General features: G+C 48.5%; 1 protein-coding gene across 1 annotated transcript in view; it reads right to left on the reverse strand.

Annotated features, from left to right (window-relative positions):
• CLSTN1 (calsyntenin 1) overlaps positions 1-19010 on the reverse strand; it is an 88324-nt gene that overhangs the window by 32943 nt on the left and 36371 nt on the right. Inside the window, exon 2 of the mRNA XM_086715609.1 lies at positions 9391-9513. Coding sequence (XP_086571735.1) covers positions 9391-9513 — 123 coding nt within the window. The remainder of the gene's footprint in view (positions 1-9390; positions 9514-19010) is intronic.

Raw genomic sequence — 19010 nt, forward strand, 5'->3', positions numbered from 1 at the left:
AACGGGCTATACCAAAAGTACGTGGCGCCTCAAGTCCACGGGTGCTTATTAAATTGCTGGCAGGCCGGATCCTTCTGCCTAGAATGACTTGAAAAACCATCTGGCCAGAGGGCAGCATGGGCCTCACACTCGGGCGGACATGGGCTTTCTCTACCGTGTGACGCTGCACATTGTAAGCCTGCCACGCTGTCACCTGCAGACCTGGCGGTATACCCACTTGGCGGGCCCACCTCTTTCTTCCACCCACAACCTCGGTTTCAATGAGGGAGACAGGCCCGAGGGCAGCAAGGTGAGGGGCAAGTAAACAAAGGGAAAATACGGCAGTCTTTCAGACGAGATGTGGTAAGGGCCAAACACAGGCAGTCTCAGGAGGAAACGTGGGGGATTTTCAGGACAGGCAGGGCTTGGAAACCAGCTGGACAGAGAGAGGGGTCTGGGGTCACTCCCTGGGTTTTGGCTGATGGTACCAGTTAAGGAACTAAGGCCCAGAGGTCTGCTCCACTTATTCTCACCAACTCCCTGCTTGTTTCTTTGCTTAAGTGTTTAAAAACATTTTTTTAATGTTTATTTATTTTCGAGACAGAGCACGAGCCGGGGAGGGGCAGAGAGAGAGGGGGGAGACACAGCATCCGAAGCGGGCTCCAGGCTCCGAGCTGTCGGCACAGAGCCCGACACGGGGTTTGAACCCGTGAACCGTGAGATCATGACCTGAGCTGAAGTCAGATGCTTAACTGACTGAGCCACCCAGGCGCCCTTTGCTGGAATATTTTAAGGCCAGACTTTAATGCATACGATATTCATTAGACAGACTTTCGTTAACAGAACTACAGCAACGTGGCTCAGCCAACAAAATTAACAATTCCTGACATATTTTCACAGTATCCAACTACACTCAGTTTACGATCTTCCTCTCCCCAGCCAGGGACCAGGTTGTTACGTTCTGTCCCCATTCTTTTAGGAGCTGATGTTTCAAGTTGTCATAACCCATTCGTCCCTCTTTCCTTGTGCCTACAGCTCTATTAGTTACATACACATGACAGCTACCTACGTGTATTACACATGTCCCATGGCATCACACCCCGGGGACTCTGCCCCTCTGTGTTCCCAGGGCTTCTCCCCTGGACTCAGCCTTCCTCAGCCTTTGCAAGGAAGGACCTCTCAAAGCCACGTCTCCCACTCTATTCTTCCTGCCCTGCCCCTTCCCACCCAATTCAGACCACCTACTACCAATGCTCTGCCAGGTAAGCCCGCAGAAGCCCTGCTCTCTTCTTGTGCGCAGGGCCCCACCAGCATTCCCGATGACGTCTTCAGGTGTGCTGGCCTCTGAATACACAGACCTCTCTTCCCTGTCATTCCCCAAGAGCATTCGAAATAGTCAAAAGAAGTTTACTGAAGCACTTTTTTTTTTTTTTTAAAGCAAACCATAAAAACAGAATGACAGATAAACCCAAGAAAGTATACATTTGACTTCTCCATGTCCAAAGTCATGTCCAGGGTTCCTGGCTCACAGTGGTAGCCCTCCCTTTCCCATTGAGAAACCTCGGTTTCAGGCTGGCCCTGCCTTCTCTCCACATCTTCTTCCAAACTGGAGTATGGCCCCGCGCTACGCGCGACACTGGAAGGGTGTCTCTAGCCCATCCCACGGTCTCCCAGATCCCAGGGAACTCTGCCCTCATATACACTCCTTATGTAAGTCACTAGTGCCGGCTCGGACAGTTAGGGTTCCAAGAGAAAGGGGACTCCGATGAAAAGCCATCAGCAGCAGCTCGTGGAATTGACTGCACGCCAGGGAAAAGGACTTGGAAACAGCCAGAAGCCAAGGCGGGGACAGAGACAGGACTCCCAGAGCAAAACAGCCTGGGTGGCTGGGATACGACAGCAAACGGCGTTAGTGTCTTGGACCCTCTGCTCAGTGTTCTCGTCCAAGAGGGAAGCATCTGGTCGGCCCAGCCTGGGCTTGTATGCGCTTGGCTGGAAAAGTCGGGGTCATGGACTGTGGGTCCACCAACCTGGACTCGGTGGGAAAGAGGTCAGGGGCCGTTAAGAAGTTGAAAATGGACATGTGCTGAGCAGCAAGTGTCCACCACGATGTCCCTGCTAATCCCACTCTTGTCCCTAACCCACTTCTCTCTATGCGGCCCTGGTACCCATGCTCCCAGCTGGAAGTCCAGGCTGACCCTGATTTTCAGTGACTACTGACTTCTTTGCTTACTGGTCCAGGCTAATTTCTGGCACAAGCTCACATGTTGCTCAGATCAGAGCAGTTTTCCAAGACGCCTTAAACGTGCCGCTTAGCAACAACCACCACACCCCCAAGGGTCACCCTGCACAACCCGAGGACACCGCCCTGGTGGCTCCTCACTGGCTACAGTAAGGCTCTCAAACGTCAGCGTGCCAAGAACAGCCTGAGGAGCTTGTTAAAAATGTGGTTTGTCAAGCTCCGGCCCCAGAAACTCTGACTCAGTAGCAGCTCTGGGGTGGAGCCCAATAATCTGCATTTTTAACGAGTGCCATCTGATGGTTCCAATGCAGGCAGGCCGTAGTCTACACTTGAGAGATGGGCCTGTCCGTGGCTTCCGAACCTCGCTGTCTGGTTACAGATTTCTCAGGCTCTCCTGGAGGCACAGACTCAGCCACGAGGACACCTGCACTGGACGCACGGCCTGGGCGATCCGGACATGGTGTAAACCCACATGCGCAGCACGTCCCGTCTACTCAGCCTGGCAGCAGAGATCTCGTGGCCCCGAGCGGACTTCAATCCTCCGCTCCTGTGCAGGGCGCTCACCCCGCCCACTGACTACTCATCCCTCCCTTTGGAAGCCCCTCTGGTTCCCAGCCTTGCTCCTATTTTCCCCCTACCTGCCCCGTGTTCATAAGCTCCGCCCACCCTAACGCCCACTTACTCCTGTACCCTCTTTAACCAACCTCCTGTTGCCTTTTGAGGACGCCAGTCCAGACTGGGTGTTGCCTCTCTCACTGGGTATCTCCACTTAACTCTTTGTCAGTGCTGGTTCTGCTTTCTCATCAAGATTACCGGCTGCTTTGGGAACAAGAACGCACTTTTATGCTTTTTTATATTCTCTAGGAGATCTGGCACGGCTACCTAATATTTACCGATTACTATTCCAGACCTCTCCTGGAGGCATCCAGAATGAATTCACTCTAGTCCATAACTTAACATGGAGTTTCTGTCCTAATGTCCAGATACTTAAAACCATTAACTCAACGGGGGCACCTGGGTGGCTCAGTCGGTTGAGCGTCCAGCTTCGGCTCAGGTCACGATCTCACGGTTCGTGAGTTCAATCCCCACGTCAAGCTAGCTGCTGTCAGCACAGAGCCTGCTTCGGATCCTCTGCCCCCCTCTCTCTGCCCCTCCCCCACTTGCACTCTTTCAAAAATAAATAAGACACTAAACAAAAACCGCTAACTCCATGGAGTACTGCCTTATTTTGGGCTGAACCACATGAGATTTCTGGCACTCCATTTTTTCAAATATTTGCTATTTTCAATATACAAAAATGGTGATTTCATTTGGCTTAACTGAATACATCCAACTGACTGCAGCAAAAACGTCTGCCTAGTTGCACATGTTAAAAAAGCTAAAGTGGGTGGTCATGTGCCACAGTCAACCCCACAGGCCTCATCAGGACACATGAGTCACACGAACTGCACAGAATACAGAGAAAAGAATCACAGATCTGTGTTGGTTCTAATTAAATATCAACAAAGATAAAGTTCCCATTCTTGCCCTGAAACTTCTTTCGGATTCTCTTCGTATCATGATTGTTTCATCTTATAGGTTACCCGAACTCCGTCTGGGAAGACAGGAAAAGAATGCTGAGATGGAACCGGCTTGTACAGGGAAGAGCCTGAAAACAAGGGGCAGGGGCGGAGAGGGAAGCCTGGGCTTGTCATACAGGCAGTGAGGCGGGAGGATGGTCAAAACAGCAGCAGCAGGGCCTACACGGTATGGGCTCTTAACTCAAATATATCAAATATACAATGTATGTATATCTGTGTGTATATATACAACAAATGTATCAACTACACAATATATTTTCATACCCACGTCTACTCAGGATATTAGCAGATTAAGGAAAAGGGGTGAGTAAGGACCTGACTCATCTTAATTTCCTAAAATAGCTGCCAAGTACCGAGACTTTAGCCTCTTGATTTCCCCCATGAAAACAATCTGGCTAGACAGACCCCGTCATCGTTCAACACGAATGCCTGATTGGCGACAGTTTACAACGCACTCTAGAGACTAAGCTTCCGATGTTACACATGTATTTATTTGGGGGCTTTGACGAGTTACTTCTGGTGGTTATGTTACTCACACTCACATCCCGTGATGGGACACGACTGTGAACCGGGACGTCTCCAGAGTTTTCAAGGTAACGTCAGGGAAGTGCACAGGGTGAATGTGTGAACCCACACTGGAGTCAGACCGTCTGGCTGGAAGGCAGCCCTGTCGCTTACGAGCTGTGCCATCGTGGGCAAAGCCGTTCGTGCCTCCTACGGATTCTGTGGGGCACAACCACCCCACCCCCCATGCTGGCCCGGGGGGATGGGGATTAAATGAAGAACAAGGCTGCCATGCCGCTGACGGACACGCTCCGTCCTCCCCTGCCTCATCAGGGAAGCCGGGAGTAGCCAGAGTGCCTCCTGTAGGGGACTGTTGAGAAGAATCCGAAGAAGTAACCCACGTAAAGCCCTTAAAACAGGCTCCGCCACACTGTTAAGAGCTCAGCAAGTGTTGGATGCCACCGCCACCCCCCGCCCAGCACCCCACGGGGATAAATCAAATTCAATGTCATTACCAAAATCAATCTAAGATCAAAATAAGCCTCCAGATCTGGCCTCTGCCTTACCCAAAAGACTACCTAAGAAAGTTAGTGAGAAAATAGAACACTATGAAGACTATCACAGAAAAACGCAAACATATCTCTCACAGAATGTTAAACACAAATGTATTTTTTTAAGATTCTATTACTAATAACAATAGCAGCAAACACTGTATGTATGGAGCACTTATTATGTATCAGGCATTGTTTCAAGCTTTTCACATTCATCAATAAATAAGCTAATAATCCCAGCATCCCATGAGGTACGTGACATTGCTATCCTTGTTTTTTTTACAAACGATCAAACTGAGACACAGAGACGGTGAGCAATTTGCCCAAGGCCATCCAGCCAGGAGTGGCAAAGGCAGGACTCAAGTCTGGGCCAGCAGGGTCTGTTCCTGATGCATCTGTCGGCTCCGGCCTCATGGGGGCAGTGTTGTGTGCTGCAGCTGGACAGGTACCAGGGCAACAGAGGAGGCACACAGCTGCTCACCCTGGGGCAGAGGGACAAGGGCTACGCTTTAGTGGGAGTACAGACTCCACGCCCAGGTGCACACCCAAGCGCAAGGAAGACCTACGTCCACGCAAAAACTGGTGTGCTAATGCTCAGAGCAGCAAGATTCGTGATGTCCAGAAAGTGGGAACCGTCCTAATGTGTGTCGGCTGATGAACGTATAAGTGGGAAATGTGGTCTGTCCATACGATGGAATATTATTTGGCAATAAAAAGGAACAAAGGCCGGATGCGTGCTATTCCTGAAGCACGGGTGAAGCTTCAGACTACCATGCTAAGTGAAAGACACTAGGCACAAAAAAATCCAGAATAGGCAAATCCACAGACACAAACTAGATTAGTGGTTGCCAAGGGGATGGGGAGATGGGGAGCAGCTGCCACTAGGTGCAAGGGTTTCTTTTCGGGGTGAGGAAAATGTTCTGGAATTAAATAGTGGTCGGGGTGCCTGGGTGGCTTAGTCAGTTAATCATCCAACTTCGGCTCAGATCATGATCTCATGGTTCGTGGGTTCAAGCCCCATGTTGGGCTCTGTGCTGACAGTTCGGAGCCTGGAGCCTGCTTCAGATTCTGTGTCTCCCTCTCTCTCTGCCCCTCCCTTGCTCGAGCTCTGTCTCTCTCTCTTTCTCAAAAATAAATAAACAGTAAAAAAATTATCTTAAATAGTGGCTGATGGTCGCACACTCCTGTGAATATACTAAACCCCTGGGAACTGTATACTTTAAAAGGGCTGCTTTTTAATATGTGGACTATATTTTTTAAAAAGAATATAAGAATAACTGCTTCCCCATAAAAATCTCCAGAAGGAAAGAACTGATTTACCTAACTATGGCAAATGCAATCCAATTAGCACTATGACTTGACTCTACGTTGCTTCTCTTTATAGTTTTTTAAAATCTCAATATGTAACTTTTGCACATCAATAAAAAACAGCTGGGAATCTCGTAAAAACATAAAACTTTGTAAGTATTATTTCATTCATGATAATACATTAGGTTTTGATAAATGATACAACAGCATTAAATCAAATGAGAAAGAAAAAAATAAACGGCATTTTATTAACAGGACTTTTTCCTTCAAAGTTAGTACTCAAGGTCTATTTCACTTCCTGCATCCCTTGCAGCATCCTGCGGTGCCTCCCAGGGCCTCCTTGCAGCAAAGAGCCACTTGCCGGGCTCAGAATCCTGCCTCTCACACGCGCTGACAGATAAGGTCACCGCTCTGTGTCCCAGCTTCCTCTCCTGAAAACAAGGATGGCAGTCAGCCCCTGCGTTCGCTTTTGTTCTGTTTGTTGACAACGACTTGTGCAAGAGCACAAATAAGTCCTCTCTTGCAAGCCAGAACTCACTGTGCAGTTGCTACAGGGGAGAAGGAACAAGGTACCGAAAACAGGTACAGTGATGGTGGGGGTGCCCGACGAACGCGAAGGGTGGGTCCGGGACTGCAGAATCACTAAAGGCAGGGGATAAAGGGAAATCTCAGCTACACTGAATTAGTATTCTAATTTTAATGTTGGCATGAAACAAAGATGCCTTCTTTTCTCAGGTTTTTCACCGGAGAATACAATGTCTGCACTTAAATGTACCGGAACATCCCCAAAATCTGTACAAGTCTAGGGGGTGAGAGTCCAGGAGTGAACATGGTTTGAATGTCTTCGTGTTAAGAGGGTGTCTGAAACTGAGAACAAGGCAAGATCCATCTACTCTGACCCAAAATGTGGGGGGATGTTTGAAGGATCCCCATCTTCAAGCGGAGATCAAAGGAGCCCGACCGGACAAACCGTGGGCAGACGGTGACAACAGTGGACCGAGCAAAAGTTCTTTTTAAAAGGGCTATTTTGAAGATTATGATTCTGACTTCAGAGGAACTAAGCTGATCGGCAGTGGAAGGAATCACATGTAAAATTCCTTAAATATAAAAACGTATTGACTTTAAGAATAAATCAATAAATAAAACAGGGATGGCAGGAAGCATTCTTACGTCCTAAGATTGTTGCAGATTAAACAGAAATTTGTAGAGCACTTAGAACAGTGCCTGGAACATCGCAAAGGCTTTATTTATTTATTTATTTATTTATTTATTTATTTTTATGTTTATTTTTGAGAGAGACACACACACACACACACACACACACACACACACACACACACACACACACAGCACTAGCTGGGGAGGGGCAGAGAGAGCGGGAGACACAGAATCTGAAGCAGCTCCAGGCTCCGAGCTGTCAGCACAGAGCCCGACGCGGGGCTCGAACTCACAAACCGTGAGACCGTGACCTGAGCCAAAGTCGGGCACTTACCCGACCGAGCCACCGGGGCGCCCCTGCAAAGGCTTTAGAAACGTCCCCTATTCTCAGTAACACGGCAGGAGGGAGCTCTGGACACAGCGGGTGAACGGCTGGTACTTCACTGCGAGGCCTCAGGGAGTGAATCTAGCACCCCGGGCTGCAGTCCTCTCAGCATTTATGAAATGTCAGGAACGGGTAAGTCCACTCAAAAGCGTAAGCCAGGGCATCCGATAAGGTTATTCACACAGCGCTAAACGTCACACCCCCAAGGAGGCACCGTGCATACTAACTTCGTAGCTCACATGGGTCGCCCGTGTGTACGTGTATACACACAGACACCCCGAAACCCAGGCAGTTCCGGGGAAAGCGACAGGCGATGCTAACATGGTCTTAAATCTAGGAGCAAACAAAACCAACCACCTCCGTGGACAAACACTGCGCGTGCTCACAGCACAGAGCGCTTCCTCGGAGTCCTGTCCGTCTCACTGGGTTTCTCTGGAAAAACCAATAAACAAGTAAAACTAACCGGCCTCAGGTTACGTCCCTGAAAATGGGACACGGCACTCGAACAGAATGAAGAACAAATTCATTTTTAAAATAGCTCTTCAGAGGGCACCTGGATGGCTCAGTCGGTAGAGCATCCGACTCTTGATCCCAGGGTCGTGAGTTCAAGCTCCATGTTGGGTGTGGAGCCCGTGTAAAAAAAAAAAAAAAAAAGCTCTTCAGAAATGACCTCACATTCATTTCCCTCAATTTACCACAGAAAAATTAACGTATGATAGAATGTGTGCGAGTTAATTGAATTTTCCTTATCTGTCCGTAGGCAAAGAGAACAAACACCCTCTTTCGTGTGAGAAACTGTGCTCTGGAGAAGTATCAGGCAAACACTAGTCTTTAAAAATTAACATCACAACGTCAGTTTTGATCCTGAGACAGAGGGTGAAGTAACCCTTTTTCCCCACCAGCTAAGGAAGCTACTAAGGTCACTGCGTAAAAGCAAGAGCATTCTGACTTGGAAAGTGCTATTTAATGTCACAAAGCAGACAACCTCCAAAGCAATCCTAGAGATCTCTTATGAACACCCAGGTTACAATCTTACGAGGCGACTCAAATTAAAAATTTACTGAAAGTAAAACCTGAGCCAGAAAGATTCTTCTATGAACACGGCTCCAACTTTTCAGCTTAGCCTCTTCCGGTACCCAAAATCCAAGCAATGCAAGGACAGTCCAGGGCGTAGTTTATCTAGGTCCTTGCCGCTCACGACCCAGCAGCACTAGCGGCCCCAGGTCAGAAAGGCAGATTCTCAGGTCCCCCCCCAGACCCACTGTAGCCAAATCCGCATTTTTGTGTGTGTGATGCCAGGAATTACGGGGCTTTTAGGAAGTAAAGAGGACACTCAACGTTACAGAGATTCAGGCGGACCCGAATCCGCATTTTTAACACAATCCTCAGGTGCTCTGTGCGCACACTAGTCTGAGGTGCACTGGCCTAAGTGTTCCCGTTTCCGGTCACACCCAGGAATTATACAAGGATGCAATGAACGTTTTGCCTTCCAAGAAGTACAGGCTTTTTTTTCAGCTGCGCCAACTATTAGAATTAAAAGGGGAAAATGCAGCACGCAGGAGCCACAAACACCTCTTAGCTATCAAGACATTTTCAGGGAGGCTCAGAAACGGTCCGAGTGGGGTGTGTGAAATGCTTCGCATCCAGTCGGGACTTTCGGGGAGAGAAAAGCCACGTTCGTACCTGCGAACCGCAGAGGTGCATCTTTATCCAGGGCGATCAGCGGAGGGTCGAGGAGCACCGCGTTGTCGTTTTCTGTGACGATGCCATGATAGGTGGGCTCGAGCCACGGCTTGTGCTTGTTAACTGGGTTTAGAAAGAGAAGAAGAAGAAAGGAAATAGACCAGGTCAGAATTATTACTTTAAACTCAACTGCTTTTATTTTATTTTTTTTTTTCAACGTTTATTTATTTTTGGGACAGAGAGAGACAGAGCATGAACGGGGGAGGGGCAGAGAGAGAGGGAGACACAGAATCGGAAACAGGCTCCAGGCTCCGAGCCATCAGCCCAGAGCCTGACGCGGGGCTCGAACTCACGGACCGCAAGATCGTGACCTGGCTGAAGTCGGACGCTTAACCGACTGCGCCACCCAGGCGCCCCTCAACTGCTTTTAAAGACATACGTCTATTACTAAAATAATTAAACCTCTCACTAGCCTGGAAGGCAACACTTGTATCTGTTGTTGCAAAGTTTCGTATCAAGACGCTGAAGGGGTCAAACTGTGAATTCCAGAGTCAGTGACGTAGAAACTGAGTCTATGGAGCAACCAGAAGTAAGAAATAAATTGCTCTAGGGGCACCTGGGTGGCTCAGTCGGTTGAGTGTCCGACTTCAGCTGTGGTCATGATCTCATGGTTCGTGGTTCGAGCCCCGCGTCGGGCTCTGTGCTGACAGCTCCGAGCCTGGAGCCTGCTTTGGATTCTGTGTCGCCCTCTCTCTCCGCCCCTCCCCCACTCGTGCTCTGTGTGTGTCTCTCTCTCTTTCTGTCAAAATAAATAAACTTAAAAAAAAAAATAAATTGCTCTAGAAATAAAAAGAAAAAAGACTAATAACTATTACACACAATCTACTTCTGTTATCAGCCTGTCACAGGAAAGTTACAAAGAAAGATATACTATCATTTCTTTATAGCAATAGTAATATAAGATTATTTATTTAAAATTAACATTACAAACAAAAACATAAAAGATTTATGAAAATAAAATTACAGAGCATAAATAAAACTAAATGCAAAACCTCTGAAAAACTTGACTGGAAACAGTGTTTACAAATATGTCACTTTTTTTTTTTTAATGTTTTAATTTTTGAGAGAGACAGAGTGGGAGTGGGGGAGGGGCATAGAGAGAGGGAGACACAGAACTGGAAGCAGGTTCCAGGCTCTGAGCTGTCAGCACAGAGCCCAACGTGGGGTTCAAACTCAGGGACCGTGAGATCGTGACCTGAGCTGAAGTCGGATGCTTAACCGACTGAGCCACCCAGGCGCCCCCTACAAGTAAGCCACTTTGAGGTCAGGCTGACTTGGGGTCAGAGTCCAGCTCCCCTCTATCATTTGCTGCATGACCTTGAGCACCAAACTGACCTCTTACTGTCAATTTCCTCATCTGTACACCAGGGACATCCTCACAATCCACAAAGACAGGCAGATCACCGGAGAAGTGACCTCTTTGCTCCTTGGTTGGGCACTAGAGCGGCTACTTTCGTTCTAAGGGTTAAGAACTGCCATCCTGGCCGTCAGCTCCCCGGACAAATCGGAGTGTAATTCCCATCCATCTGTTCTGCCTGGGGCGGGGCTCCCAGGGGGCCCGTGTGAGACCTTCTCCCTGTAGGGCCTGGTCCCTCTCTGAATCCGTTTCCCCCAGCACGTTCTGGGCATTTCTTTTTACTTCCCCCTCACGCGTGCCCACATTCTAAACCTGCGGCGTGGTTCTCCACCTCTGCTCTCAGAGCCCACTGACACCAAATGTTACTGAGGACCCTAAGCAGCTTTTGTTTACGTGGGATCTATCCTCTCGATCCCTACCGGCATTTACTGCACTGGAAATTAAAATCAAGAAAAATTTGATTACTGGGGCATCTGGGTGGCTGAGTCAGTTAAGGGTCCGACTTCGGCTCAGGTCACGATCCCAGAGTTTGTCGGTTCGAGCCCCGTATCAGGCTCTGTGCTGACAGTGCAGAGCCTACCTGGGGTTCTCTCTCTCTCTGCCCCTCCCCCACTCACACTTTCTCAAAAATAAGCTCTCAAAAAAAGAAAAATTTTATCGATTCATTTTTTTTTTTTAATTTTTTTTTCAACGTTTATTTATTTTTGGGACAGAGAGAGACAGAGCATGAACGGGGGAGGGGCAGAGAGAGAGGGAGACACAGAATCGGAAACAGGCTCCAGGCTCTGAGCCATCAGCCCAGAGCCCGACGCGGGGCTCGAACTCACGGACCGCGAGATCGTGACCTGGCTGAAGTCGGACGCCCAACCGACTGCGCCACCCAGGCGCCCTATCGATTCATTTTTAAAAACAAACCTATTTTATGTTAACATAAATAACATTTTTATGAAAATAACTATTTTTGAAAACAGAGTTAAAAGAGTGGTAACATTTTACAGTTTTGCAAATCTTTCTACCGTCTGGCTTCAGACCTAGACGGCTGGGTCCTCACTTCTACCGCGGCCAGTATGCCACGCTGTCACATGTCACCCAGCCCCTAGAGAGCACCCACCGTGCAAGTGTGAGAGGAGGAGGAGGAAGGGAGGTAACATCGGGATGTTATTAAAACCGCTCTGACCTCCAGGGGCGCCTGGGTGGCTCAGTCGGTTAAGCGTCCGACTTCGGCTCAGGTCACGATCTCATGGTTCATGGGTTCGAGCCCCACATCAGGCTCTGTGCTGACAGCTCAGAGCCTGGAGCCTGTTTCTGATTCTGTGTCTCCCTCTCTCTGACCCTCCCCCGTTCATACTCTGTCTCTCTCTGTCTCTCTCTGTCTCAAAAATAAATAAACGTCAGAAAAAAAAAAATTAAAAAAAAAAAAAAAAACCGCTCTGACCTCTGAAGTCCCCTGGCAGGGTCTCAGGGGACTCATCCCCTCGGGTCTCTGCTAAACGTTCCCTCCTCCAGCAACTCTGCCCCCACTTGCCCTCGTCCTTTTCTTCTGCTACTCATGGCCACACTGCTGGACAGAGGGCAGGGCGGGGGGTGCAGCCTGGGACGTTGGGGCAGGTTACCCGGCTTCCCCCACGGGTCTCAGTTTCCTCATCTGTACTAGTGGGTACAGCACTGGTACCCACCTGATAGGCTGCTGTGTGATCAAACCAGTCACGTGTGAAACGCTCAGGACAGAGCCTGGCGCCCGGTAGAATGCCACTGAGGTGTTGCTGTTACTTCTCCTAAACACGTATGTGAACAAAAACACGGATTCTGGGAGAGTGAGACCCCTTGTTCCCTGTTAATCCCCAGCACCCAGCACTGCACCTTTACTTGGGAACTATTTGGTAAATGGATGCGTATATAAACAATTTCACGTACAGTACAAATAAACCCAGTGTTTGGTTTGTAAATTCTTAGAGAAGATAGTTTTGGTGTTGAGAACAGAAAACCAGGTATGGCTTGGCGTTTTAACACTGGGAAGGTGCTTTTCGTGTTTTGTTTCTGGCAGGTGGGTGTTACAATTCCAGGAGGCTAGAGAATCTGGAGGAACAGAACACGCTGAAATACTGCGGGATCTGTCTGGAGAGGTAGGCTGGGATTCGGTTACGGGGAGACGTGACGTGAGATCAAACCCAGATCATGAAGACCCAACATTTAAAGGGCTTTCGGAAAGGATCTCCTCCACTCACAAAAGCTGCTGCCGGGACAGGAGATTTGGCAAAGAAGAGAATTAGATGGGTAGGCTGCACCTGCCCTTCTTCAGAAATACCCTCTAGGACAGTGGCGAGTACCTGGGGGCGTGCCTGGCACGGGCCCCAGTTTGCTGCGGCCTCTGGTCTGAGAGGGTCCCACTGGGCACACGAAATAACCTTGCTCTGCCGTCAGGCTGAGTGTTTACCTGTGGCTGAGACTCCCGTCCTCCCCAGGTGCCTTGTTAACCTGTCCTGGGACACAGGTGGACGGGTGCCTGGAGTCACAGGCCTAGTACCGAGAAACGGCGGGTCTTGAAGGAAGCGGAGCAAAGCCTCCACTGTCTGTCACTGATCTCATTTTAAAACACAGAAGATGTGAGTTCAACTTACTATTGACAACGGACCTTTCACAGCAGTATTTGACTCCCACCTGTTTTCATATTAAGGTGGTATTAATGAAGTTATAAGCACAGCGAATAAAGCTGCAGACTATTCCCACGGGTGAGTCCATGAAAGTGCTGACACTTAAGCCGAGTGAGCGTATTCAGTCCAGAAGGAATGTGGAAATGCCAGGTGGAGCAAACTGCATAAAACCGGCGATGGTCACAAGAACGACGCACGTACTTCTGCCCTGGCGGAAAGGCCCGCGGCTGAAAATGGCTGACGGTTCGAGGCAAAAAGAATTGTACAGCTCCGCTCCCAGGATCCTCGTTTTGTAATTCACAATTTATAAACCGCTCCTTTCAGCGGGCTGCAGAATGGAGAGATTCGGCCGGTTCCAAGAACTGAACTTTTAAATATTTAATAAATGGTATTTTTAATATTTCATCACATTCAATTGGCCTTATCAAATATTTATAGAAACAAGTGAGTGATATTTCTGTAATCTTCCCCAAAAAATCACAGATAAAGGAACACGTCACCCATGTTGACAGCCTTTACCTGATTCACTTTACCACATTCTAGATCATTAAAAAGCCCACTAAATTTTGAGTGGCACAGTCTTAACGGAAGTCCTGGCACAGTAAGGCTGGCAGCTGACCTTCCGTACGTAGGTCACATCTGGGGGACACGCCTATGATCTGGGGACACGGCTGGTTTTTGAGGCTGCGGCAGATCTTAATCACCAGAACTTGCCACCGATTTAAAAAACCAAGATGAAAACAACACAACGGCCAACTCCAGGGCTAAGTTTAAATATAAAACGTACGCCTCCGTAGGACAGCCCAGCTCTGTGGGCCAAGGAGGGCTGACTCCTTGTCCAGGGCACACCAGTCACCCCCCCCCCCCCCCCGGTGAGGTGGTTTCCAAGCCTGAGTGCTGTGGCCCTGACACCCACCCAGCACCAAACAGCTCCCTTCTGATTGCTTTCTTCATCTATAAAGAGAATTACACTGCTTTCAAAAAGATCACTTGATGTGTGCCCCTTCTCATTCCAGAAACCTGGGCTGGTCGTACTAGGCCAATAAGGACATAATAAGTAACAGCTGAATGTCCTGAGAGATTGCCAGCACGTCAGCAGCAAATCCTAGACGATGTTATGTTTTGTTTGCAGATTCAATTTTGAAGCTTGGGCCATCAAAAGAGTCTGCAATTAAGGAATGCTGCCACTAGGTGGCGTCTGGTCCCTGGGATTACAGGGTGCAAACCACCAGACTTGGATGAAAAAAATCCAGCCCTTTCCTCCCTGAAGGAGCGGAATGTGATCTGTTAGCGGGCCCTTTGTTAAAGATGGTCTGCACAGAAAAGTGGCCTAAACTATGTAAGTATAAAATCTCCAGCTGATCCTTCTTTTCCTCAAAGACATTCAGAATAAGCAAAATATTCATATAGTTCCAAAATCAAAATACAAAAAGGCACAGGTTCTCGCAGACTCTCCGAAGCCCTGCCCTCAGTCATAAATTCTCATTTAAATCAGACTATCCCTGGTCTTTCGAACCAGCCTAATGTCAAAGGTCCTTTCAGCTTCACAGCCCACTGACTTTGAGTTTGTTCCAAGAAATCTTTCCTGAATGTCTACTATATGTTAAGCACACTGCTTACGCATGCTTGGGCACTGGGCTCTGGGGAATCAAGTCCCATTCTCTCGGAGAACACAAACATATCAACGACCATCTACATTCCAAAATGGTGTGGCTATAATTAAAGGGTTATACAATGTGGTAAAAACAAAAACAAAACTATAAAAGGGGACTCACTCAGTCTTGGGAACTTTATGAGTCAGCAGAGACCAATGTGGCCAAGTAGCCACCATCTCAAATGTGGCCATGCCCTGTGCCAGAGGGCAAGGGTGGGCACGTGGAAGGGTCTTCTTGTGGGACCTAACCTTCCACGAAGAGGGGAGACATGGCTCCTAACTCACTGAAACAGAACTAGTCACCTGGCCCCACCCAAACCCTCCAGGGTGGAGGGTGGCCACCCCACCACGTGTCTGGAAGAGGGGCTGGAAATGCTAGATCGGCTCTAGGATCCATCGGAGAACAAGCGGAGACCTCCCAAGGACATCTTTGAAGAGATCAGCGAGGGCTCTTGGATGGGAGGGAGTATTGTGAGCAGTGTGTGTGTATCAGGTACAAAGGAAGTAGGCACAGGGCACATCCTGGAACTCGCAAGACTGGCAAATGCACGGCTCTGAGACTGGAAGGAGGTGCAGCTGGAGAGGGGCCTGAGTTACCATTTACGGTGAGCATCTCCCTTCAGTGCCACACCGAGGAGCGCTCTCGATTCCCTAAGGCGGCAAGATGCTGCTAAAAGTTGTAAATGGTGCAGTCTGGTCGAAAAGGCAGGAACCTTGGGACCGGACAGAACTTAGTAAATTAATGAACTCTGTTTCTGACCTACTCTGTAACTAGGTACAGATTAGTTCACCACCCCCTGCCTATTTCCGCATCGTCAGATCAGGAATGGGGACAACCTTCCACAACCTCGCTTTGAGGATTAGAAACAACATCAGCGAAGGGCCCACGCTGTGCCTCCCACACAGACTCTCAACAAATATTTATTGATAGACTAATTACAAGCAGGAGCTGTCAGCGCAGAGCCCGACGCGAGGCTCGATCCCACAAACAGTGAGACCATGACCTGAGCCAAAATCGAGACGTGGTTGCTTAAGCGACTGAGCCACCCGGGTGCCCTGAAGAGGAAACTTTTTACTTAACCAAAGGAACACTGCATGGGATTTATGAACAGTAGCTCCCCTTTTCGGCTGACGGTGTTCCTAGTGATGCTTTTGGCTAATACCGCATCAGTTTTTCTCTGACTTTGTAAAATACATTTTGTAATCACTCTTAACTTTTTTTCTAAAATGAGACACTTCCGGAGCATCTCTAGACAAAATATGTTAAGTGGAGGTTTAAGGGCGTCCTCACAATTCCAAATAAATTTAATAAGAAGGTGTTTGGAAAATCTCTGTATATTAGATACCATTTAGCTCAGGGATGCCCAACCTCAGCGGGACTGCCGTTCTGCGCCAGAAGATTCTTTGCTGTGGGGCCGTCCTGAGTGTTGTGAGACGTTCAGCCGCATCCCTGGCCTCCGTCCACTAGGTGCCAGTAGCACCCTCCCCAGTGGTGACAACCCAAACCGTCTCCAGACATTACCAGGTGTCCCCTGGGGGCAAACGTCCTCCCGGAAACCCTGGAGAACCACTGACATCTCCGTTTCCTTAAGGAAAACCATGGACTTCCACTTTAAAACCATTTGCAGACTTCAAAATAGCCAACTTCATAATTTATGTGCATTACATTACGGTGAAGCTCATTTTTAAAATAAAACCACGTTTCCGTGTGAAATGAAGCCTGAAATTAACCAAACAAGCCATTAATCTCGGCGCGGTTTGTTCACTCGTCACGTGACAAGCGTCCCGCGCACTGTGCACTGACACCCGGAACGCGCGCGGGGAGCACGGTCATCTTACAGCAGGTGGGGATGGTGACCTGCCAGGAGACACCGGCCGGTCCCTCAAGTCTGCCCCGGGTGAGGGCGGGCACTGCGGGTCTGCGCTGGGCGCGGGCTCCCCATCAGCCACACTGGAAGACCAAAGGGCTCCCCGCGGTTCCACGTGGCCAGGAACACGGCCCGCAGGAGATGCCACGAGGTAAGACAGAGAGGAAGCGGGAGCGGAACGGGAGGAGCCTCGATGTGGTTTCCCAAGTTCAGATCTCACAGGATGCGCAAAGTGGGGAGGCACCGAAGGAGGCAGCGGGGTGAGACCTGACGCCGCCCCCGAGGAAGGCCGTCTGCCTCAGAGTGGAAGTGACAGGAGGGGCAAGCGTGGAATCACGGAGTCAGACGTCAGCTACAGGGGCAAGACGAGAAACGGTAAGGGGCCGAACCCAGGCTGTGGTTTAGTGTCTAGACATCTGCGACACATGATGATGGGGCGGCTGGTCCCATCTGGGGATGAAAGGTTAAGAGGGACAACAGGACTGGGGAGAATCCAGGGAAAGGGCTTCTTTTTCCTTTCTTTTATCCAGCGGTCCATCCATCCGTCCGTCCTTCCTTCCTTCCATCCATCCACCCATCCACCCACCCACCTGCCCGCCCATCCATCCGTCTGTCTATCTGTCCACCCACTCATCCATCCCTTCACCCACCCATCTTTACCAAGCCCCAAGTTGTCTCCTAAGTGCTGAGGAGACAATGGTGAATTAATGGGTCCCTGCCCTTATAGCTTAGGTTATGGTTAATTAAAATAGTAATTTTAACCATATTCTGGAAAAGAATTCTTAGGGAGCAAAATCACACTTTCTATAAAACCAACTTTTCAGGGATTAAAGGGGACTTCTAATCATTCTTTCAAAATCCAAACAAAAATTTTTTTAATTGTGGAGTAAAATACAACATAAAACTTACCATCTTAACAATTTTTATTTTTTTAATGTTTATTTATTTATTTTTGAAACAGAGAGAGAGAGGAAGGGGCAGAGAGAGGGAGACAGAGAATCCCAAGCAGGCTCCCTACTGTCAGCACAGAGCCTGATGCGGGGCTCAAACCCACGAATCATGAGATCACGACCTGAGCCAAAACCAAGAGACGCTTAACCAACTGAACCACCCAGGGGTCCCCATCACCTTAACCATTTTTAGGTGCGCCTTTCAATGGTACAAGGTACATTCACACCGTCGTGTAGCCATTACCACCTTCCATCTTCAGAACTCTTTTCCCGCAAAACTGAAACTCTGTCCCCATTAAACAATAATTCTCCATTCCCCTTTCCCACAGCCCCTGGCCATTATTCTCCTTTCTGTCTCCATGAATTTGACTCTGCTAGGTGTCTCAAATAAGTAGGTATTTGTCTTATGACTGATTTATTTCAGTTAGCGTAATATCCTCAAGGTTCGTTCATACTAGAGCACGTATCAGAATCTCCTTCTCAAGGCTGAATCATTCCACTGTGTGGAAAGGCCACACCTTGTCTATCCTCATCCATCAATGGACACTTGGGTTACTGCTCCCTTTGGCTACTGTGAGAAATGCTGTCATGAATAGGACAGGTCTTCTTAAGACCCTCCTTTCAACACTTTTGGGTACGTACCCACAAGTGGAACTGCTGAACCATACAGTACTTCTATTCTTAATTTTTTGAAGAGCGGCCATACCATTTTCCATAGCGGCCACACCATTTTACATTCCCACCATCAGCGCACAATTTCCTCACCAACACCTGTTATTTTCTGGTTTTTGATAGTAGCCATTATATGGGCGTAAAACCAAACAAGTTTTATGTCAAGTAATTTTATCTTTGTATATTACCTAATATACAAAAGTAGACAGAACAGAGTAACGAACCCAGTGTGCCCATGACTCACCCACTACAATTATCAACACAGGGCCAATCTCGTTTGATTTAAACACCATGCCCACCACCAATTTCAAATAGTTTGAAACAAATCCCAAACTTCCTATCACTTCACCCCTCAATATTTCAACATACATTTCTAAAAGATGACGACTCTTTTTAAAACCATAATGA

This window comes from Puma concolor, chromosome C1, assembly GCF_028749965.1.
Source record: "Puma concolor isolate L17-30 chromosome C1, mPumCon1.1.hap2, whole genome shotgun sequence".
NCBI classification, from domain to species: Eukaryota; Metazoa; Chordata; class Mammalia; order Carnivora; family Felidae; genus Puma; species Puma concolor.